This window comes from Notechis scutatus, chromosome 3 (genome assembly GCF_049901735.1).
Source record: "Notechis scutatus isolate UNSWTSFEM ecotype Mainland chromosome 3, rNotScu1.2, whole genome shotgun sequence".
Taxonomy (NCBI): Eukaryota; Metazoa; Chordata; class Lepidosauria; order Squamata; family Elapidae; genus Notechis; species Notechis scutatus.
In genome coordinates, this window is record NC_142011.1 from 45,198,620 (window position 1) to 45,220,136 (window position 21,517).

At 39.7% G+C, this 21,517-nt stretch overlaps 2 protein-coding genes across 9 annotated transcripts in view; one reads left to right on the forward strand and one right to left on the reverse strand.

Annotated features, from left to right (window-relative positions):
- SRGAP2 (SLIT-ROBO Rho GTPase activating protein 2) overlaps positions 1 to 3,022 on the reverse strand; it is a 230,962-nt gene extending 227,940 nt beyond the window's left edge. For all 6 annotated transcript variants that reach the window (XM_026676786.2, XM_026676784.2, XM_026676785.2 and 3 more), the window contains exons 1-2: positions 2,839 to 3,022; positions 394 to 972 (exon numbers count right to left, since the gene is read on the reverse strand). In XM_026676786.2, coding sequence (XP_026532571.1) covers positions 394 to 460 — 67 coding nt within the window. In that variant the 5' untranslated portion in view covers positions 461 to 972; positions 2,839 to 3,022. The remainder of the gene's footprint in view (positions 1 to 393; positions 973 to 2,838) is intronic.
- A 311-nt stretch (positions 3,023 to 3,333) lies between these two features.
- Positions 3,334 to 21,251, forward strand: RUMY1 (regulator of UNG2 and MKLN1 interacting yippee protein 1). Of its 3 annotated transcripts, none has more exons than XM_087959645.1 (5): positions 3,334 to 3,491; positions 4,068 to 4,409; positions 13,660 to 13,737; positions 15,163 to 15,287; positions 17,162 to 21,251. In XM_087959645.1, exons 2-5 carry the CDS (start codon positions 4,258 to 4,260, stop codon positions 17,254 to 17,256), a joined length of 450 nt encoding a protein of 149 aa, XP_087815771.1. In that variant the 5' UTR covers positions 3,334 to 3,491; positions 4,068 to 4,257; the 3' UTR covers positions 17,257 to 21,251. The 3 variants fall into 3 exon arrangements, with proteins under 3 accessions (XP_087815771.1, XP_087815772.1, XP_026532679.1); XM_087959646.1 differs by having other exon boundaries at positions 3,334 to 3,455; XM_026676894.2 differs by having other exon boundaries at positions 3,334 to 3,446.
- The last annotated feature ends 266 nt before the right edge of the window (positions 21,252 to 21,517 follow it).

Genomic DNA, 21,517 nt, shown 5'->3' on the forward strand with positions numbered 1-21,517 from the left:
ACAAAGCTTCTTAAGCTATTATAGATATTTCTCAGAGGACAAGTACCATTTATTATCAAAATAAAATTATATGCCACATTTATTTTTTTAAAAACCATGTTTTGTCATGCATTGGTGTGCTTTTGTATGTGCACATGGGAAGACAAAATAAAGACTTCATAAAATAAAAGATATTTGAAGATATAGTAGTCACTCAGAACCCAGCCCACGAAGCAGCAATCACTGTCAGCCTTTCTAACATACACTACTGAGAAACCTCTGCAAATTCCTGATGATCTGCAAATGCTTTGCTTTTCCACACCCAAACATGTAGTATGAATACATGCACTAGGAAATTAAGGCTGAAACACATATACACACAGAGGTACATCAGATCCATTTTTTAATTCTTACCTTTGACTTGAGTATCATATTCAGCTATGATCTCCTTATCCTTTTTTAATTTAGCTGGCGACGTCATGTTTCCTCCCCCCAAAAAGGTTATCCACCGAACAGATCCTCCAGAATATCACAAATAAATATAATTTGTGTTCCTCCCAAAAGAGGGGGGGGGGAGCAAAATAATCAGTTGGGTAGGCTTGTCTTTTCTCCACAGGAATCAGTCCATGGAGAGAGGGTGTGAGATGGTGCGTTTGCGAGCAGCAGAGACATGCAGATGTGAAGAGCTCAGCGGACAGAGAAGGCAGCAGTTTGGATTTCCTGCACCAAAATCCTGAGCAGCAGTGGTGGTGGTGGCAGCAGCATCAGACTAGAGAGAATCTGCAGCCCCCAAAGGCTTTTCCTGATTGCTAACATTAATAGCACAGCCAGGGAGTGGAAGTCCTTCTGCGCAACAACATGTTGTGTGTGAGAGTCTGACTCTCGGTTGCTGCTTTTCTTTCTTTTTAAAAGGACAGAGTCGGAGATGATGAAATTAAATTCCCAATGGTAGAAGTGGAAAATGCTCCAAACCACTTTCTTCTGTTCAACTGCCTGTAAATTCAAATATGCATTTCGTTGGCAAATGCTTACACACATTCAATGCTACCAATGTGATTTCAAGATAAAAACGTAGTTCTAGTCAAATGGTAATTATAACATGTCACATTAAAGAAAAAATGAAAAATAAGTATATTGAGGGCAGATTGTGAAAGGCTATGTTATCATCAGGACACATGAAACACATCAAAATGAAGAGATGGGGAGACAAAGAAAAATCAGCCACCTAAAAAAGCAATTTATTTAAAGTAAATAAGAGAGAAAACAACTATAGACATAGAAATGTGGAAAGCTAAAAAGGGAAGCCAGGGCCAAATCTTCATATTATTTGAACCACAAGAGCTCATAAATTCATCTAAAGCCATTGTATAAGCATGGCTAATCCCCCTTGGTACAATAAAACTGAAGCCATAGTCCAGCCAATAGATCAGATTTAAATACTTTCGTTACTGTTAAGTTTGCAGATTTGCCCTTCACCAGACCATATGAGCAAAGGAAAACTGTACTTGATGCAGACATCAAAGCCTATTTGGACTTAGGAAATGCAGCTCAAAGACAGATGTGAGTGTCTCAGCAGGGGGAGTCAAGGCACAACTTTAGGATCACAAGCTACTGTTGGCCATAAATGTTAAGAAAGGGTTACAGACCAAGAAAAAAAAAGTTCCACTACAAAAAAACAAACAATGTGGCCAACAGAGACAGGAAATGGTAAGGCTAAACAGAGTAAGGGCAAACAAAGAGAAAGTGTGGCTAAGTGCAAAAGAGTTTTATATACTTTTGTCACATCAACCAGCTGTGGAATAACTCAAAAAATATATTACCCCATTCCCACTACAGTGCTCTCCACCAGACAAATTCAAGCCCAAATCTTTGCTCATGAGAATCTGGTTATTTAGAAGTCAAATACAATGAAACAAGACACAGTCTATTTATACAGATACACTCCCCCCCAAATTTCCATGTCTACACAAGCATATGGATTTCCACAACTGTTAGCTCACCAAGCCGATCACATCCCATCAGGCTGATCTGGTAAGGGACATTCTGTTTTCCAGGCCATCCTACATAGCTAGTGGGGTACATTTAGCCTTGTGGATCAACAGAATATTGAAACAAAGCTCTCCCCCGTTACTAAATGTGTATTAGGATATAAGAAAGGAATAAGACCTGAGAGAGAGAGAGGAAATCAGCTACGTTGCTGGGCAAATAAAACTAGGGAGCCGTTTGGCTAGGCACAACTATTGCACATATGTTTGCTTAATAAATGAGAAAATAGAAAGAATCTTTCAGAAAAAAAAAAGAGATCTTATAGAATGCTATACAATTCCACTGGTCCGGAAGCATTATTCGTAGGGGCTATTTTAGCCGACTATCCTAAAAGCCTAGCCAGAATACAGGAAGTTGCACTCGAAATAGGGTTTGTTTTTTTGAAGCAGTTTTAGGGGAATAGTTTTACGAGATCGGGACTCTAACCTGACAGAGCTATGTCACAGGAGAGCAGTTTGTAGGGGAATCTTCTCCTCGCAATCCAGCTCTCAGTTTGTCGCAATGAGGAGTATTATGGGATGGAACCTCGATCCTATTAAAATCTGTTGATTTCTCGAGCAGGGGAGGGGGTGAGCCTGGCATATTACGGGCAGGGAATGCTCACATTCTTCCAAAAAAAAAGGAGGGGGTTTATATATCAAAGTGGACTTCCAGCTTGCACAGGGTGACAATTATACTAATTACAATCAATTATAATCAAGTTCGGGAAGGCAGAGGGGAGGGTGGACCCCCGCGAAGGAAAATTATGGGACAGGGTGAAACTGAAGTCGGAAGACGGTTTCAAATTCCAACATCCTTAGACGCGATTATTACCTGCACTTCTGGCACAGACCGAGCCGCCCTCCACGCCTCGCGCTCTTCGGGAGACTCCCGCGATCCGTTCCCTCCGCAGTCCCACTCCTGGAACTCCGCCCATTCGACTTCGCGACACCAATCGGAATCGAAAACTCTGCAAACTGCCAACGACACGAGCCAATAGCCGCTTCCCATCCTCTCTTCTCCACACCCTCGATCCCGCCACTTTTCCGTATCGGCACCGCCCACCAAAGCCTGAAGAAGACCATTCACGATGCTCGCGAGGCAGAAGCTCCGCCCCAAGTTGGTTCGCATCCATAAAGAAGGGATATGTAAATGTCAGTTCTAAGCCAACCAATCCAAAGTAAAGGGGCGTAGCTTCCTTCCCCGTACGTTAGGAAAGAGGCGGGACCGTGTCCTAGCTCCTCCAATGGCTGAGGTCGATCTCTCTCTCACTCTCCGGAGGCGGGTCAAGCATTTTCCAATGAGATGCGAAATTGTAAAATTCAAACTGACAGTCACAGGGAAGGCGACCTGAGTTTGGGGCTTTAAGCGGCTCGGGCAGCGGGGGAAGGGTCCACCAATTAGGGGGCTCTGACAGGAATCCGGGAGATTCGGATCTCCAGGTTCGTTCAGTGAGTAACCGAGAAAGACTTCGAGGGCACTTGCAGGTTAGGCACACGGCGCATTAATAATAGGGGATTGCGTCGAAAGGGGGATCGTTAATAAAGAGAAATAATCGAGGGCTTGGAGAGGAAAGCCCCGTCGAGTCCCGATGGGCTTCTGCTGAGTGCTTTACATTGCCTGCAGTTCAATCCAGCCTTACCTCCAGAAGCTCAAACCAGCCAACGTAGCACTGATTGCACCCCTCCTCCCGTTTAATCCTCGCCCCAGCCCTGGAGAGAAGGTTTAGCCGAGTTGGACTAATTTGGAGCGATCGATATATATATATTTCATGGCCGAAATTGAACCTGTCTCTTGCTGGCTCATTCATTCAGGTTAGGGGTGTGAGGGAAAGGGCTGGGTTGCAACTCAAAGCATCGGGATTGGTACATTTAAACTTTATGTATTATAAATGAAAATGTTTCATTTATTAAAAAATAACCAAAGGCATTGGAGAAATGTAAGATTTTCTGTAGTAGGCATGTTCAACTTGTGATCCAGCCAGCTAAATATAAACTTTGAGCCATGTAATGTTGAACCTTGTTGTGTACTTTTAACATCTTATCTTTCTGTATTCCCTGCAGAATGCAATCAGCTTCCATTGCATTAAACTGAATAGGTGGTCGCAGGTTTCCCGAGAAAACAGGAGCTGCTGAAAGTCCTGTAAGTAAAGGGGTGAGAAGAGAAAGCACCAGAAAGCAAGCGTCTTATTTGACCTGCTGAAAGAAGCCAAGGGACACGCTGCAGCCCCCACCCGTCCAGACTGACCTAAGCATGTCTGCGGGCAGTTGGACTTTTGCAGACCGATGTGTGTCTGTGCTCTTCTGCAAGTTCTGCCAGCAGGTGCTTAGTTCACGGGGCATGAAAGCTGTGCTGCTGGCTGATACAGAGACCGATCTCTATTCCACAGACCTGCCTCCCACCAGGTAAGTTAAGGTTTAGGATTGGAGTTAACCTTTTGGGCTTCCGCTTGCCTGGTTTGAATGGCCTCTGCACAGGGGGGATATTGAAGGAATATTGTATCTTCTTGAGCCACAGTGACTGCTCTTCATTTAAATTGAACTTCCGTTTCTTGTTCTGTTTGACAAGCCTTGCAGAGTACTTCAGGTGAGAAACGTCTTAGTGGAAACACACATTTTCAGATGCACATTTTGATTTGTGGTGCCCTAAAGGGTGAGGTTGAGGATGACACAGGCCATGAATATGTTTAAACCACATTTCTGCTGCCTGGTCCTGGTGTTTTATAAAATCTTTATGTATTATGAATGAAAATGTTTCATTTATTAAAAAATAACCAAAGGCATTGGAGAAATGTAAGATTTTCTGTAGTAGGCATGTTCAACTTGTGGTCCAGCCAGCTAAATATAAACCTTGAGCCATGCAATGTTGAACCTTGTTGTGTACTTTTAACATCTTACCTTTCTGTATTCCCTGCAGAATGCAATCAGCTTCCATTGCTCTCTTTAGCAAACTGCAAGTTGATAAGACCTTTTAAAATGTTTCACAGTTTAAATGAGGAAAACTAGTTTTAATGTTAAAATTGCACCATCACTGCTGTGGAACAGTCACTTTCACTTCCCCTCATGTTTAACTATCTGATCTAGCTCTTGTGGTGACAACCAAAAGAGCCAAGTGGAGGGTTGCATAAACCACAGGAATCTCTGTTTCTGACAGCTTCAATGGTTGTGAATCAAAATACAACTGCTGAATTGTGTGGAAATGAAGAACCTGTGGCATATAATATTTTATTTATAATGTTTATTTATTAAAGACAGTATTTTCAACATGACTAACCATTAAATTATTTGCTCCAATGGGGTCAAAACCAAAACTTGCTAATATAATTCCTCCATATCTCCACAGTTTTGCAAAATGCAGGAATATAATTGCATCTATACTGATTTCAAAAAAAGATAAAGACTGCTATGAAATTATTTCCAAGATTGCTTAGAATATCCAACTCTGTGGAGAGAATTGGGATTCTAGATTAATAACTACATCCAACTTAATGTAGTTATTATTCAGTACTTTTCATGTTAACAAATGGCAAGAAATTTACAGGGTTGAGGGGAGCAAGGAGGTTTCAGCCTTACCAATTACATTTTCATTTTCTGTAAGCTGCACTATTGAAGAGCAGGTGTCCCCTCCCACCCTTCCTGGGTACTTTCTGTTTAGCTTAAACATGGCCCAAAAGTCAATAAGCACTTCAGCAGCTTTTGTATTTCAAAAGATCAAATATGCAAACACAGCATAAAATAACTTTTAAACTTCCTAAAATGATTCAAAGACAGCTGAAAATAATCCAGAACAGCATACATGAAAAAAACCCATATTATAGCCATTTTATAGAGGCCAAGTCTTTTATGGAATTATACAACTGTTTCTTTGGTTAAATTTATGGCATAAGTTATAAGTACCTGGTAAACATTAGTTGAAATCATGTTATGAGACTTTGGCGGTGTTGTTGAACAATTTAACAGTATGGCTATTGTTGCCACAGGAATGCAGTACTAAATTTAGAAAAGCTGGATTTTCAGGCTGAGCTATTAAAAGGGAAATTTGTTACAGTGCTCCAGGAAATATTTTACTGTTTTTTGTTTCTTTTGCTTGGCATAATTAATAGTTTAACATCATAGCTATTGATGTTCTGATGCAACTAAGTGGCTAAATGTAAAACACAGAGCTTATAAGTGGAAAAACGTAAATGACAAACACAACTGATAAATGCTACTTGCCATCTCATTATTTTCTGTCATGTCAAAAAGCCCCAAATGATTTTAAAAAATGCAAATGTGCATTGGGTATTGAAATGTTGTACCCTTGTTAGATTTTTTTTTCTTCCTAGCATTTTCCCAGAAATGTAGGACTCATTGCCACTGAGTTTGGAAGAAGACAATGAAGACTTTGTGTTTCTACCTATGTTAACCCTACTTATGGCCTTGAAGTACAACTTTCAATAGTGTTATGTATGAATCTAATCAATAGAGATTTAAGCAAATCCTGGCTTTTACAATATCGTCTTGTTACAATTCCTGTCTAGGCCTAAAGCAGAGCTGCAGAAAGTTTTGCCAATGGATCATATATGATTCAGAGAACTCCATCCCAAAGTAGACAGGTCCTAAATTTTTAACTAAGAATTACTTAACTGAAAACTTCCCATCTACCCTTATTCCAATAGATCTTGGTTCCAAATGTTTTTAAGGGTGTAGCCTTTGACATGCCACAAAAGTTTTGTTTTGCTCTCAAAGCAGAAGATTGCAAAACAGATTATTACATTGGCATTATTACCTATATCCCCTCTGCTTCACTGCAAGAACTGTAAATTATGTTGGCATATAACAGACACAATACAGCAGTGTAATACCTAATACAGCTTCAGTCAGTATATTGCATGGAAACACATAGCCTGGAAATACTGTAAGCAGTGAAGCATCCTCATATATTGTCTTTAAAAAATTTCAATATTATACTCTGCATTAATTATGGAAATATAGCATATCATTTGTTTGGAACAATTTAATATGTATTCTTAAATAGTACTTTCCTGAAAGCTAGACTCGTAAAGCTAAAGATCAGAAAATTGTTTAATTTTAAGCCTATAATTTCAGGGTTTTCTTTGTTCAAGTCCTTGCTATTCAAGGCAAAAAATATTTCGGGCCTGATATCTCAGTCACCCTCTGATTCCTCCCCAGCAGCCTCTGGAGACCCAGAGGAATCTATTTTCAAGCAGCCGGTTGTGGAGACCGAAGTCATTCCTACACCACCCATTTTCTCCGACTTAGTAGCAAGACAGTTGGCCTCATCAGGGCCTCCCCCCCGCTCCCTCCAATCAGGACAAGAGATTTTTTAATCTCGATGCAGAATTCTCTGCCTTGTTAGACACTCCCGAGGTGGATGACCCCATAGTGAGGCTAGCATCATCCTCTAACCCAACTGACGCTCTGGAAGTGCTAAAACCAGAGGACAAGCAGGCCGAGATGGCGCTACGTCGGGCGCATCAATCCGATGCTTGGGCTATTCGATCAGCCACGGCCGCATCATTTTTCACTCGATCTTCCATTAGATGGCTCCGCCAGTTGAAGCAGCATGTCCCCCCCATCTAACACCAGGGCACACCAGGACATTGCCAAACTTACGGCCGCAGCGGAATTTGCGGCCGACGCTACCTTCCACTCTGTGAAATTTTCCTCTCGGGCTATCTCTTCACACGTTACAGCTTGGCGTCTGCTTTGGCTTAAACACTGGCAGGCGGACATTAAGAATAAAGCTAAATTGGCTTCTGCTCCCATCTCGGGAGGCAAATTATTTGGTCCGGCCCTGGAACCATTGTTGATGGAAAGCCGGAATAAAAAGAAATTCCTCCCATCTCTTTTTCGCAAACAAGAGTCCAGAGTGTCCCAGCCCTTTCGAAGGGGCTCCTTTCGTACCTCCTTTCAGACTCCCTTCTCCCCCAGATTTCAGAGATCCCTGCCATTTCGGCCAGCCTATCAGGACCGGGGCGACACGGGTGACAGGAACAGGAGGAGGGTCAGCTACAGGAGGCCCTTCCAGGGTGCAGGAAGGAAAGCATCCCGGCACCCCAGATAGGCTTTCAGCCGCTTATCCCATTGGCGGACGCCTCAAACATTTTGCCGACCAATGGGAATCATCCACTTCTGATTTTTGGGTTAAGGACACTGTTAAATTTGGCCTCTCCCTTGTGTTTTGGTCCCCCCCTCCGGAGCATTTCATGGTTTCCCCTCTTTCCAGAGATCGTAACAAGTGTGCTCTCATAGAAGCCGCTATCAAACACCTCTCTGAAATCGAGGCCATACAGCCCGTACCACCCTCGCAGCGAGGAAAGGGGTTCTACTCCCACCTCTTCCTAGTTCCTAAACACTCTGGAGGTTGTAGGCCCATTCTAGACTTGAAGAGGCTCAATCGTTACATTGTCCGTCATAAGTTCAAGATGCATACACTTCAGTCCATTTTGCAGGGCACCAGGAAGGGAGACTGGCTCACCTCCATTGACCTCTCAGAAGCATATCTTCACATTCCCATTCATCCCTCATTTTTCAAATTTCTGAGATTTTGCTACAACGGCCAACATTTTCAGTACTTCCCTTTGGTTTAGCCTCGGCTCCAAGGACTTTTACCAAGGTGCTGGCAGCTCTAACGGCTCACCTCAGGAACTTCCCCATCTGCATTCACTGGTATCTAGATGACATCCTCATCCTCTCCCCCACCCAACGCCAAGCCGAGAGGGACACTAGAACCACCCTCTCGGTGCTTCAGGCCCATGGTCTTCTCGTAAATTGGGAGAAGAGTCAGCTTACCCCTTCCACCCGAATAGCTCACTTAGGGGCAGTGATTGACTCAGTCGAAGGGAAGGTCTTCCTTTTCCCTGAGAGGTTCCACAGCATCCAGAAATCGATCAGGGACATTAGACGGGCAAGAAAAGCTTCATTACTGGACTTATCCAAATTACTTGGCAAATTGGTCTCATGCATATCCATTGTTCCCTGGGCCCGGCTACATTCCAGATCTCTGCAGTGGTTCCTGCTACCTTATCAGCGCTCTGGAAGAAGCAATTCAAGAGCCATGGTGAAGGTTCCTCCAAAGGTTCTCGCTTCGCTCCTCTGGTGGACCAGACCCGCTACCAACAAGGGACATCTTTTCAAGGAGCCCCAAAGGGTCACCCTCACGACAGACGCCAGCCTATCCGGATGGGGGCCCCACACCCATTCATTTTCAGCTCAGGGAACTTGGTCAGCAACCGAGCAACGCTGCAGCATCAACTGGCTGGAGCTCCACACAGTATACCTGGCTTTACGCACCTTCCTCCCTCAAGTGCGCTGGTGCCATGTACTGGTCCTGACGGACAACACTACGACCAAGGCTCACATCAACCGTCAAGGGGGCACACATTCTATCCGCCTCATGAAGGAGACTGAGCGGCTCTGTCGCTGGGCAGAGGCCAACCTTTTATCCATCAGGGCAGAACACATCTCAGGGGTCTCAAACGTTCAGGCCGACTGGTTGAGCAGGGCCACCTTAGACCAGTCGGAATGGCACCTACACCCCTCCCTGTTCAAGGAGGCCTCAGCGATATTCGGTCAACCACTGGTGGACCTGTTCACGTCACCGCTCAACGGCCAGACACCGAGATTCTTTTCACGGTACCCCACCAAGGGGGCAGAGAATCACGATGCCCTACGTTGCCCCTGGCCCACAGGGCTTCTATACGCCTTCCCCCCCTCCCGTTAATTCCCAAGGTGATCCAAAGGTTGATCCTCGAGAGGGCGGAAGTTCTTCTGGTTGCCCCATACTGGCCCAGGAGACCGTGGTTTGCGGATCTTCGCAGCCTGTCAGTGGCCCCTCCTTGGAGGATTCCGTCAGACAGGGTCTCGCTGTCCCAGGGACCTCTTCAGCATCCAAATCTGCAGTGGCTTCAGTTAGCCATCTGGAGGTTGAGCGGGAGCGTTTAAGAAATGAAGGCCTGTCCAATCAGGTCATCAATACCATGCTGGCAGCAAGACGGCCTTCGACCACCCGCATATATAATGCAACCTGGAACATTTTTTGTAAATGGTGCCACAAGTCCCTCATCAATCCGCTTTCCCCATCAATTGCACAAATTCTGGCCTTCCTGCAAGACGGGCTGGACAGGGGCCTCTCCCCCAATACCTTGAGAAGGCAAGTTGCAGCCTTATCAACTGTTGTCTCTGGCAACTCTTCTGGCTCGCTTTCACACCACCCTCGCATCCGAGCATTCCTTAGAGGTGCCACCAATCTGCACCCTCCGGTAATTCACAGATACCCGACCTGGGACCTTAATAAGGTACTCACGGCGCTGACTAAACCTCCCTTTGAGCCTCTAAGGGAGGCGTCACTTCAGTTCCTCACGTTCAAAGTGGTGTTTCTCGTAGCAGTCACTTCTGCACGGCGGATATCTGAAATAGCAGCTCTGTCCGTTAGAAAGGATCTCTGCGTTTTCCATGCTGATCGGGTGGTCCTTCGACCAGATCCTTCCTTCCTGCCCAAGATCAACTCAGCCTTCCACAGATCACAGGAACTTATCCTTCCTAACTTTTGTCCCAGACCTTCTCGAGAAAGGGAAAGGCAGTGGCATACTCTCGATGTCCGATGGGCACTTCGTATCTATATCAATCGCACTCATCCTTTTAGGAAGTCAGAGTCATTGTTCCTGTCATTTCAACCAAAGACGCTGGGTTTCAAAGTATCTCCATCTACCGTTGGCCGTTGGATCAGAGCTACAATATCCAAGGCCTATTTATGTCAAGCGCTTCCTGTTCCTAGCGGAATAACCGCTCATTCTACAAGGAGTGCGGCTACCTCAGCAGCCTGGGCTACTCAGGCATCAATACACGATATCTGCCGAGCGGCTACCTGGGCGTCTCCATCACCTTTATTCGCCATTACAAAATCGATGTCTTTGCCTCAGCAGAAGCGTCCTTTGGCAGGCGAGTCCTGCAACAAGTAGTGAAAGAACCAGAGGATATTCCGAACCAGACGGAGTCCCTCCCGTAGGACAGGCCATCTTTGGTATGTCCCACTCTGGATGCTCGCAGCAGCTCTATGGAGAATGGGCATTGGTACTTACCTGACACGCCCGTTCTCGTCAAGCTGCGTAGAGCATCCAGTCCCACCCTAATTGGTCTGTCTGGTGGGGAATCCTGTTTCGGCCAATGATTCAAACAGTTCATAGTTGAGACTTGTACAATAGTTAAGATGAGAGGATAGCTGTTTGTCTTCTCGTCTTCGTAAAACTGGGGAACGCTACGGAGGAGTCACGTGGAGGAGGAGGAGCGTTCCTCAATTATAGCTCAGCCTGTAAGAGCGAAGACTGGAGCACCTCCACTCTGGATGCTCTATGCAGCTCGACGAGAACGGGCATGTCAGGTAAGTACCAACGCCCATTTTCAGCAAAACAGTTTGGACCCCATAGGATTCATTCAGAAGAAACATACCCACCTGTGGTCAATGGACATAGGTCTAAAAATGAGTTGCTGTAAATTTATTGTAGCAGCATTGTCAGCTAATTTAGCAAATAGTCTCACCTGCATTAATGAAAACTTGAGACTAAAATTCTGAATAAATTAAACTAGCAGCATTGCTTGAATGTTGGCAAAGCAGCTAACTTTTTTTAATCTTATATTGATAGCTAGAAATATAATGCAATGTTATACTGTAATAACAGTATCAATATCCCTTGACAATTCAGAATGGTGTTCTTCAAGTTAACAATTCTATGAAAGGTAAAGTTGCTTCAGAAGTTTGACACCATTGGGCCTGCTTTTCAATTCTGAGTAATAGGCACATCAAAATATTTTGAATTTTATATATCTAAACTTTGCAATGTAGTTTTCTACTCAAAGTATCTATAAAATGTACTTTAGAATACATTGGGAAATGAAAGGCAAAATATCTAAAAACTATGTAATTAGTTACATACGTGTTTTTCAAATTTTGTACATTTTTAACTGAAAATTCAAAACCAAGATAAAAAGAGTTAAAATGAATATATCTGAAATAGATTCTAAGAAACTAACATTTCTACCCATGTTGCTACTGATCTTTGACTACTATAAAACATATCTAAGTACAGTTGAAAACAGCTACAACTTTAGGAATATTTCAGAATAGATTTTTTTTTATCGGCAATTTAGTTGTAGGCATATTATTTGGAACTGAATATTCTTAAAGCTGTTGGTAGTTGTTATCTACCAAGATTAATAGGATTACAGCCTTATAGCCCCACCTAATGATAGTAGGATTTGTATCTGTGGGACTTACTCTGTATTTAGTAAATGGGATTACAGTCTTGAAGAACACAGTGGCTGGGTTTATGGAACACATTAAACCAAGTCCATACAAATCAGACTATTTGTGCTTTGCGATTTGCTGAGATCCTGCATGTTATCTATGTTGTCACGATGTAGTCTTAGAAAGCAAAACAAAATCACTGCATTGGTTTCAGTGTGAAGAGAAATGTTGACTCTTAATTTTTAATTAAAATGTTTTTCTCTCCAAACTTAGGATCATAATAGAAATGTTCACTTTCATGTAATGAATTACAATAGTATTTCCTAAACCATTACACTGATCATCCTGGTTTGAGATAATAGGCAATGTTAAACTCCTACATCTTAGAGCACATCAAACTGGGGAAGGCTATGCTATAGAAACCAGAATTGTCTTAATTCTAGCATGAAAAAGGCACCTATAAATCAAAGGTCCTTTGACAACTCAGCATGTTTTCTTCATTTTTGGAGAATCCTTGCAAGAAAAGGACTTCTTGTCAAAACTTTAGAAAGTTGAATTTATTTACCAGTTAAGATAGTGTGGAAAGGGAATTTCATGAAGGCAGTAGTGTCACAAAAAAACAGGAAAAGCCCAAGGGGAACATCAGCCAGAAAACAAACTTACATAGGAAAAGGAATCAAATAGAAAGTATTAAAGAATCCCTATAGACAAAAGCCTAAGTAATTAAGAAAACTAGACAAATAGGAAAAGGAAACAAAAGATAATTTAGAAAACCCTTACAAACACAGGACATACCAAATAAGCAAAACAAACAGACAAAAGATACAAAATATAAATTACAAAAGGGACAGACAGGAGATTGCCTCAGAACAAATATGAAAAACTATCTTAAAGCTAAAAGAGATTACAGAAAACCAATAATACAATCTGGCCACCCCGCGGAGTTTGCCCTCTGGCGGAAATAAAGTCAAACTCAAACAGGATTTGAAACATTAGGCACAAATACAAACACTCACACAAAATCAACTTACAAAGGGAGAAAAGGGTATAAAAAACCAGGGACTTACCATAAGAAGCTAGCTAGCCCAGGAACGCAGACTTCTCGCTGTTCTCCGCCTTCCTGAAAAATAAAAAGATCCAGCTTTCAACCAGTTGTCTGTATCCTTGCGCCGGAGGTCTCCCAGCAGGAAAATCGAATCCTCGAAAGAAAGGCATTTTGACACCTTTCAACAGTAGTTTTACTGTACTTCTTTCACAGTAGAGAGGTTTATGATTGTGGAAAGAGATATATAAATGAAAAATAAACAAAGGGAATAACACTCTATTAGAATTTTACTATATTTCATAGTTAAGCGATAATAAAGTTTATTTTAATCATATCCAGTATTTTTCTTTTCTAATCCCTACCAGTACAGTTGACTTCATTGGAAACTGCTATCACACAGAAATGTGCAAATGTAAACTGATGAATGTTGCTTGTTTGAAATGGTGAGTAATATTACAGTATTTTTAATATATAAAAATATTGTTAGCTATGTCTATTGCTCATTTCTATACAAGAGTTAAAAGAGGTGTGATTACTGCTAAATAATCGTGGAAGTATTGAATTAAAAATATAGTAAACTAATGTGTGTTTTGGGTTTCTATACCAAAATAAGACATTCAAGGTATACAAATAAATTGTCATATAAGTGAGTCATTAATGAGCTGAATTCCCTCTTACAAAATTGCTCTCCATTTTTATTGGCTTTTTATAAATAAAAAAAAAGAAAGAAAGAAAAGAAACAGCAGAGGTAAGGTAGATGAAATTTCTGGATATAGGAAATATTGAACCTTTTGAATTTCTGTATATTTTGTATTGTTGATCGCATAAAGAACAGCCAGCTCTTTTTTTATTTTTATACTGGGTTTTCACTGTTTATAAGCCGCTCAATATCACTGACGCCATATAAATTTTCCAAACTAAATAATTCTGTGTGTATAAGTTAGATGTCTCTGCAGCTGTTTCAAGCGTTCTCTTATTTTAACTATTTCTCTCAGAGTTTGTCAGTTTCGTATGCTATGCACAATAAATTGATAGCAAAAGTGAAATAGAATAATGTGTTGGTAAATGTCACCAACTGGGATGGGGTCTGCTACATCAGATGACCCTGCTATTGCAAGATAGAAAGAAAGCTTCAGTTAGAAATGTGGGAGTCCAATTTTAACCAAAGTAGCCTGAAGCTGCTATAAAAATATGTGGGAGTGGTGGGAGCACCCAAAATTTTGAACAGCATAAACTGTTGGGGCTTGGATTCCAGCAGTGAATCAACTACTCGGGTCCTCCTTGGCTCCATTTTGAATTATATTACCATTATTTTAATTATTTTGCTGTTTCACAAAACAGTACTCCAAATACAAATAAAAAAGTTGACAAATTATAGAACTTTACCATAATATATTCATTTTTTTCATTTAAGAAAACAGAAAGCATATAACTATTTTTCTTTGTGTGTATGTGTATGTATGCATACATATATTGTGCATATGTGTGTTGTCTATTGGATGTGAATTTGACACAGAATCAGTAAGCATTAGAGTTCACAATTTCCAGATCTATTCAGTTTGGGAAGAGAAATTAATCTTCCATTTTAAAGTTATGTTTTATTTTCTGTTGGAATTGAAATTAATTTAATCTATTTTATAAACACAGTACTACATTTGGAGGTTAAAGGTACAGATTATTTCTAAACTCCATTTTGCTCACTACTTAGTCTATTGCTGCATTATTTTTGGTAGAGGAAAGGATTTTATTTTTATTCGTTCAATATATAAGTAGGATACATTTGCATATCTATCATTTGTATAATTTTTTTTTCCTACATAGTCTTTGATTTAAATTTTGCATATAATATACTTCATTTGCTCTTCTAGCGGTAATACTGTAGGCTACCATGTGATTGCTCCATGCAAACCTTGCTTGCTCTCTTGCAACAACGGACACTTCTGGATGTTTCACAGTAAAGCTGTTTTTGGAATTGACAGATTTGATTCATCTGGTATGAAACTTCTACTCTGCGCATAGTATGAAATTAATTGTTATGATGCTTCTGTTGTTTTGTAACTCTGTTTTTATTATAGTGCAATGCCTGTTATAAAGCATGGGCAAGGAAAGAAGAACAAATTTCATATCTGTTGGATCTATTTTATTTTTTATTGGAAATCCCTTAGTCCATCAACCAAACTCGAAACACCTGCTTAAGGAAGTGAACATATTCTTAGTGTTGAAATACAGTATCTTAATCATGTATTCTGCTTAGGTGATGTGTGATTATTAGCAAATAATCACCAGACTGCAGCTAATTGGTCAGCAAATTTAGTGTAAATTTAAGGTGATATGTGTTGGATGTTACTTAATGCAAATGCCAGATGGTAGTACAACAACTCATAGTAAAACCATATGCTATGATTACATGCTATTAAGCAGATTTCTTCATGAGCTACTACACTCAGAGATGAACAATTTATAAAGCAGTAGTACAATAGTTAAATTTGCCATTTTTTTCCTTCATCACACCCACCATCTCTCTTTCCCAGATTAATCAATAGCATATATTCCATCTGCCTGTATACCACACCGAGCTATATTCTGTATAATGTTCCCATCCGTCATATGTGCCTTTCCTTCACTGAGAATCCAATTATCCATTTGACCGCTGCTTGCTGTTTTTATAACACATGCTTTATTTCTATCATATTCCACTTTTTGCCACATTCAGCAACTTTCAACTCCATATTCATTCAAAACATTCCCTATATTGAGCCTATACACTATCATAAGCTTTCTCAAAAACAACAGACAGAGAGTAAATTTCTCACACTGATTTGTTTCACAGTGACTTGCTGAAAGATTTGCACATTCCCAAGTATAAAACTTGCCAAATGTTACTAATTGTCACCCTGGTGTTCTTAGGACAGAATTCAACCAGCTAACTTTCCAGAGTCATTTAACAGTCTAATGCCCATCTAGTTTGTGATCCACATTCCTCTTCCATAGGAGTATAATAGCATTATTTTTTCTATATTTTTCCCATCATTCCCACTCATTTTTCCATTCATATCATACGTAATAAAATTCCTTTTCCTTTAAATCATATTTATTCAAAATGTTATACAGTGCTTCCAACTCCAAAAAGCAAGCCTCATTCTTGCATTGTTACTATTCTCTGGAAGGTAACACACAACTATTATATAATCAATTTAAGACTGCTGCTTTTATAGACACACAGATCAACATCAATGTACCAGTTCATATTTTCTGACATATATTTAGCTCTTTCATTCATAAATAAATCTACACAAATCCCATTTATCAACTCCATTAGATCAGACACTAATATATCCCACCTTTCCTCTCTCTTAGTTTCACAAATAGACAACAGAATTATTTGTCTTCACTTCCATTTAATCTGTTAATTTACTGTTAATTCTTCGTCATCTCATCCTTTTATATTCCAATTCTCTATCTTCCATATGGGCTCACAGATATTGACATCTTCTGTCCATCATTCCTTTGGTCAGTCAGGGCTTTCACATCAATGCAGTTATTGATCATAAGTCAATAAAGAAGGAATAGACTAGGTTAGTAGTGTTAATTGTATGTGTATGCAGCATTTCTTGATAACATGAGGGCACAGTGAAGTCAGTTTGGACATAGATTAATTTTATGTCAGCCTTGCTTATGTTGATTTCTGCAAACTAAGATCTATATTTTGCAAGTTAACCTTGCAAACTAACACACTGTTGCCCATATCCCATCAATTGAGAGGTCCATCAATGTATATTAATACATTGGGATATGTTGTGCTTTATTAAATTAACTTCAGATCATGACCACAAAATGTATAAAATATCTGATTTACGTTTCTTTTAGGTACAGATTTCTTGCTTTGGGGCAACTTACCAGATTTACATGAAAGTACTGATGAAGATGTATCCAGCACCTCTGATGAGGAATATATCAGATAAATATTATCTGCATTGCACTGCCTCCACATGATGTGTTTCTTGTATTCACAAGAAGTATAATGCACTGATCTCAGGAAGACAGTACAAAAGGAAGGGAAAAAAATGTTCAAAGGCTTGATACCTGTCATCAAAAACTATCTGATCTAGTAAGCATCCTGCTACATAATGAGACTAATATGTAAAGATGGGAATGCAATTCTTACTTGTTCACTTGCTAAAACGGCAAGATCCATGTAGATGCATATTTGGCTTCTGGAGTCCCTTGATTTTACCTGTTTCCAAATTATGACAAACAAAATCAAATAACTTCCACACCCCTATCAATTATTGTTACATTAGGATAGATCTAACAACTACAAAACAAAATAAATCCTGTAGTGTTTGTTAAGCGAGTGTTATCATTTTTCTGGCCCGAAAACTAGGCCAGACCTCTCTTTAGTGGCTACATTTAATGTTGTTTCCCAGAGAGCAGGCATTACGGATTCTCCTATTGGCAGCCTCAGGTGTTTGTATTAGAGAGGGCTAAGAGAGAGCTCTTAAATATAAACCCTTTTTGCATATATTGTATGAGTGTTAAGCATTGCTAGGTTAGCTTTCAAGGAAATCTGGTAGTAATTTTTAATTGCTAGTGCACCCAAGACTAACAAATATGGACATCTAGCATGGGAACTGGCACATTTTCCTGCTTTTAATGGAAAGGGAAGTTGCAAGGAAAGAGTAATAAAAGAACTGGAACCCCCTACTATTGTGTGTAGGGAATATAGAGAAACGTGTGATCAAATAAAGTGATTTAAAATTAGTAAGCAGTACTCATTTCTAGCTGAGTTCAGATATTTTATATAGCTCTTTTCAAGAAAGGAAAACCGGGGAATAGGATGCTGGAAAGGAAGCTATAAATGCAGGGTCAGCTTCAGTGAAATATTATTCTGGCTGTTTGGCACAAGAGTATACCTAACGTGAGTCTCTCTTGTATTCTAAAATCAAAAGCAGCAGCAGCTAGATAGCTACAAGTAGAACAGCCAATTCTTTCCAAATTAATGAAATATCATCTGGATTTTTTTTAAGAGAACTAATGTGCTTTTGGCAAGAAAAATACTATATAATTATGTACAAGCTGCTTTGGGACTTTCAGTGTCTTGTTACCAGTTATTTTATGAACCTAGATAGGTCCAGTATCATTTCTAGGGAATGAGTACATAAGTTTAAATCAACTTTTATTTACTTGAACGGGATAATCCAAATGCAAGGGGCCAGATTATACTAGAGGAATATCGGCCTGTTTTTATTGTTATTTATGTTTTGATTGCACTTAGAAAAACATGGAGCAAAATACATTGTTTGAAATCTATCATTCTAATCTAAACCATGAAAAAGACACATACTTCATCTTTGATAGCTATAGAAATCTTGGTCACTCTATAGCTACTTACCAGTTGCAATACCCTGTATTTTGTGTACTATATATATCACATGTACAGAATTCAGAAACTTGAGAGCCTTAGATTTTATGGGTTTTTAAAATTAACTAATAAAATTCCTAATACAGTGTGAAAAAACATAGATGAAATTTCAAAGCCAAAGAGAAAGTCATGAGTGGAATTATTTCTTATTTGGTTCAGACTGGTTGTATGTTGTCCTTGGATTTCTGATGGAATAGAAGATGTCAGGCCACCACCATCCATTAAACCCAGTTCCATTTTCCAGTTACCACTCTAACCTTCTGGAATTCTATGCCCATTTACCTCCCATCGAGAACAACTTCCAAGCCCCAAATTTAGAGCTTTAATTGCCCAGGGAGCAATTTGGCCCAGGGAGTGAGATATAATTCAATCATTAGCATTATAGTGATACCTGTCTTTATCCCATGATCTCTCCCAGTGTTGAAAGAGGAATGACAGAGTTGGCCCTGTAATATTCCCTACCACCAACTAGAGCAAAAAGGAGAATTATAGTGTTTCCCACTCCCATCAGTCAAAGATGAGACAACATCACCAATGTTACCAAAGGCAGATGAAAGATCTAGCAAGAGCTCATATTCACTCCATCTCTATTCACCACAAGTAATGCACAAAAGCAATCAAAGAAGTTTCAGTTCCACATCCAGACCTAAAATCCAACTTAAAAAGTCCAGATAATCTGCTTTATCCAGGGTTTTCTGCAACTGTAGACACATAACCTTCTTGTAGAACCTGCCAGACATTATCTAGAAAGAAAACTCAAAGAAGCAATTATTTTTTTCTTCATCAAATTCAACAGAATTGATTCTCAATAAAGATATTGGATAGCGCTGTCAGAATTGTTTTACAGAGAAAGAGAACCTATGCAGTCCGTTTTAAATCAGGGGCACAAAAGCATTTACATCAATTATATCCTTGGTATTCAGCTTTGCCTTGTTTGACCTTTCAGGAATCACCAAAGTCAGTGCTAAGTTTCCCAATATTTGATGATCATAATACAGTGTAATGTAAATTCATGTAAGGGTAGCAACAGTCTATAATATAAGCCTTCCTACTGAAATTTTACTTAGATTTTCCAGCAAATCATTGATTAAATACAGTTCTCTATAAACAATGAAACATAATTTGTACTGTATTTATGAAATAGAACATGGAAGAAACCAAAGGAGTAGAAAGATAGGAACAGGAGTAGGTAAATGTGTGCTGTAACAAATTAATATTTATTCTTTGTCTTTTTTGATAATTTAAACATGAAGTATTTAAGCTGATTGCAAATGTGTACACATTCATGCATGTGTGCATGCAGAAAGAGGTCATAAGACACATGGCAACATGCTTATTCTGAAAAATGGGTTGAAAGCAACCCCTTGCAACCTTTTTGACTGAACTAAGGCACTAGGTGGATGAATGTTACACATCCAATTATGAGAAATATAAGTGTGGTACTGTAAAAGGCAGACGGTGAAAGAACCGCATAAAATCTGCATTCCAGTAAACTCTGTGGCTTAGTTTCTCCCTAGCTCTGATGTCACTCATATCAATGTAAAATGCACTGTAGCAGTGCATTCTCTTTTCATAATGCATTCTTCAAGACTGATTGTTGCTGGCAATGAGGATTGAAGAGAAAGGAAGCAAAAACTCACAACAAGACAATGATATGTTCTTTCCACTTATTTCCAAAAGGAGCTATATGGGGAAGTGTGTGGGTGACTGATTAAATATATATGCTTATTTTAGAACAAATCACTGTGTAGTATCTAAGAGGCAGTCTATGCTAAACACATGCAAGAGTTGGTCTCCACTGTAACTCAGTCATTGCTGTGATAGAGTGCCACTGACAAATAGCACATTGCAAAGATGCCAGAACAAAAGACTGTCTCTAAATAATTCTTTCTTTCCCTTGGTGTTAGGGAAACTTGGTGTAATGCAATTAAAAACTACAGCAAACTAGAATTACTTTTAGCAGGATAAACTAAGTTGGCATTTGTCCACATAATGACAAGAAAGAAGCAAATGAAAGAAGCATTAACTGACAAAAAATGGTGGATTAGAGACAGAAAGAAATTCTTACCTTTCTGTGATTAGTCTGTTTTTGCAAATTTAAAAGATTTGTTCCTTTCAAACAAATCAGTATTTTCTGAGCAAGTTATTCTGAACAGCACAGTCTTTTAATAGTGGGTTTCATGGAAAAGTGAGTATGTGGACATCAATATCACTCTTCAGGCTAACATTTCATCATGTATACAGTTCCTGTTTAACTCTTTTATTTTGTTTTTAAAACAGGGCAGAATAGAAGGATAGAATATGTACTCAAATTCCTTTTTTGTTTACTTTTGGCAAACTGCTCCTTCAGTTTGGCAAAAGCAGCAGCCACAGTTCTTTGATTTCATGTCTATCTGCCTTTTATCAACTATTTCCCTACCTCTACCCCTTTTGTGAAAATGTAAATTTTTACTAAAAGCATTTCAACTTCCTCTTGACTGTACATCCAAAACCTGGTTCCTTTTGGACAGATGCAAAATAAAGCAAGTTATTTAACTCTTGAGTTCATTGGACTCATGTTTCATGTGGTTTTGATTGTAGTGTTCTGATTACTCAAAATATTTAGATTTTTACCTACCGGTATATCTGAGTAACATCATGGGAAATAACTGCAAAATTCTGGTTTTCTTTTGTATATCACTTTATATAGGAACATGTATGCCTGCTTGTAAAGCCACAATAACTGTAGAGATCATACTACAACTTTCTGGTATGGGGTGTTTAGGCTTTTAATTACTTAGGTACTGAGGACTGTTACACTC

What these genes read in the sequence shown, in the direction of transcription:
- RUMY1 (XM_087959645.1), top strand. Translation starts at nt 4,258, where the DNA reads ATGTCTGCGGGCAGTTGGACTTTTGCAGACCGATGTGTGTCTGTGCTC. An exon ending in AATGTTGCTTGTTTGAAATG is followed by an intron (nt 13,738 to 15,162) that starts GTGAGTAATATT and finishes TTGCTCTTCTAG; the next exon opens with CGGTAATACTGTAGGCTACC. An exon ending in TGACAGATTTGATTCATCTG is followed by an intron (nt 15,288 to 17,161) that starts GTATGAAACTTC and finishes CGTTTCTTTTAG; the next exon opens with GTACAGATTTCTTGCTTTGG.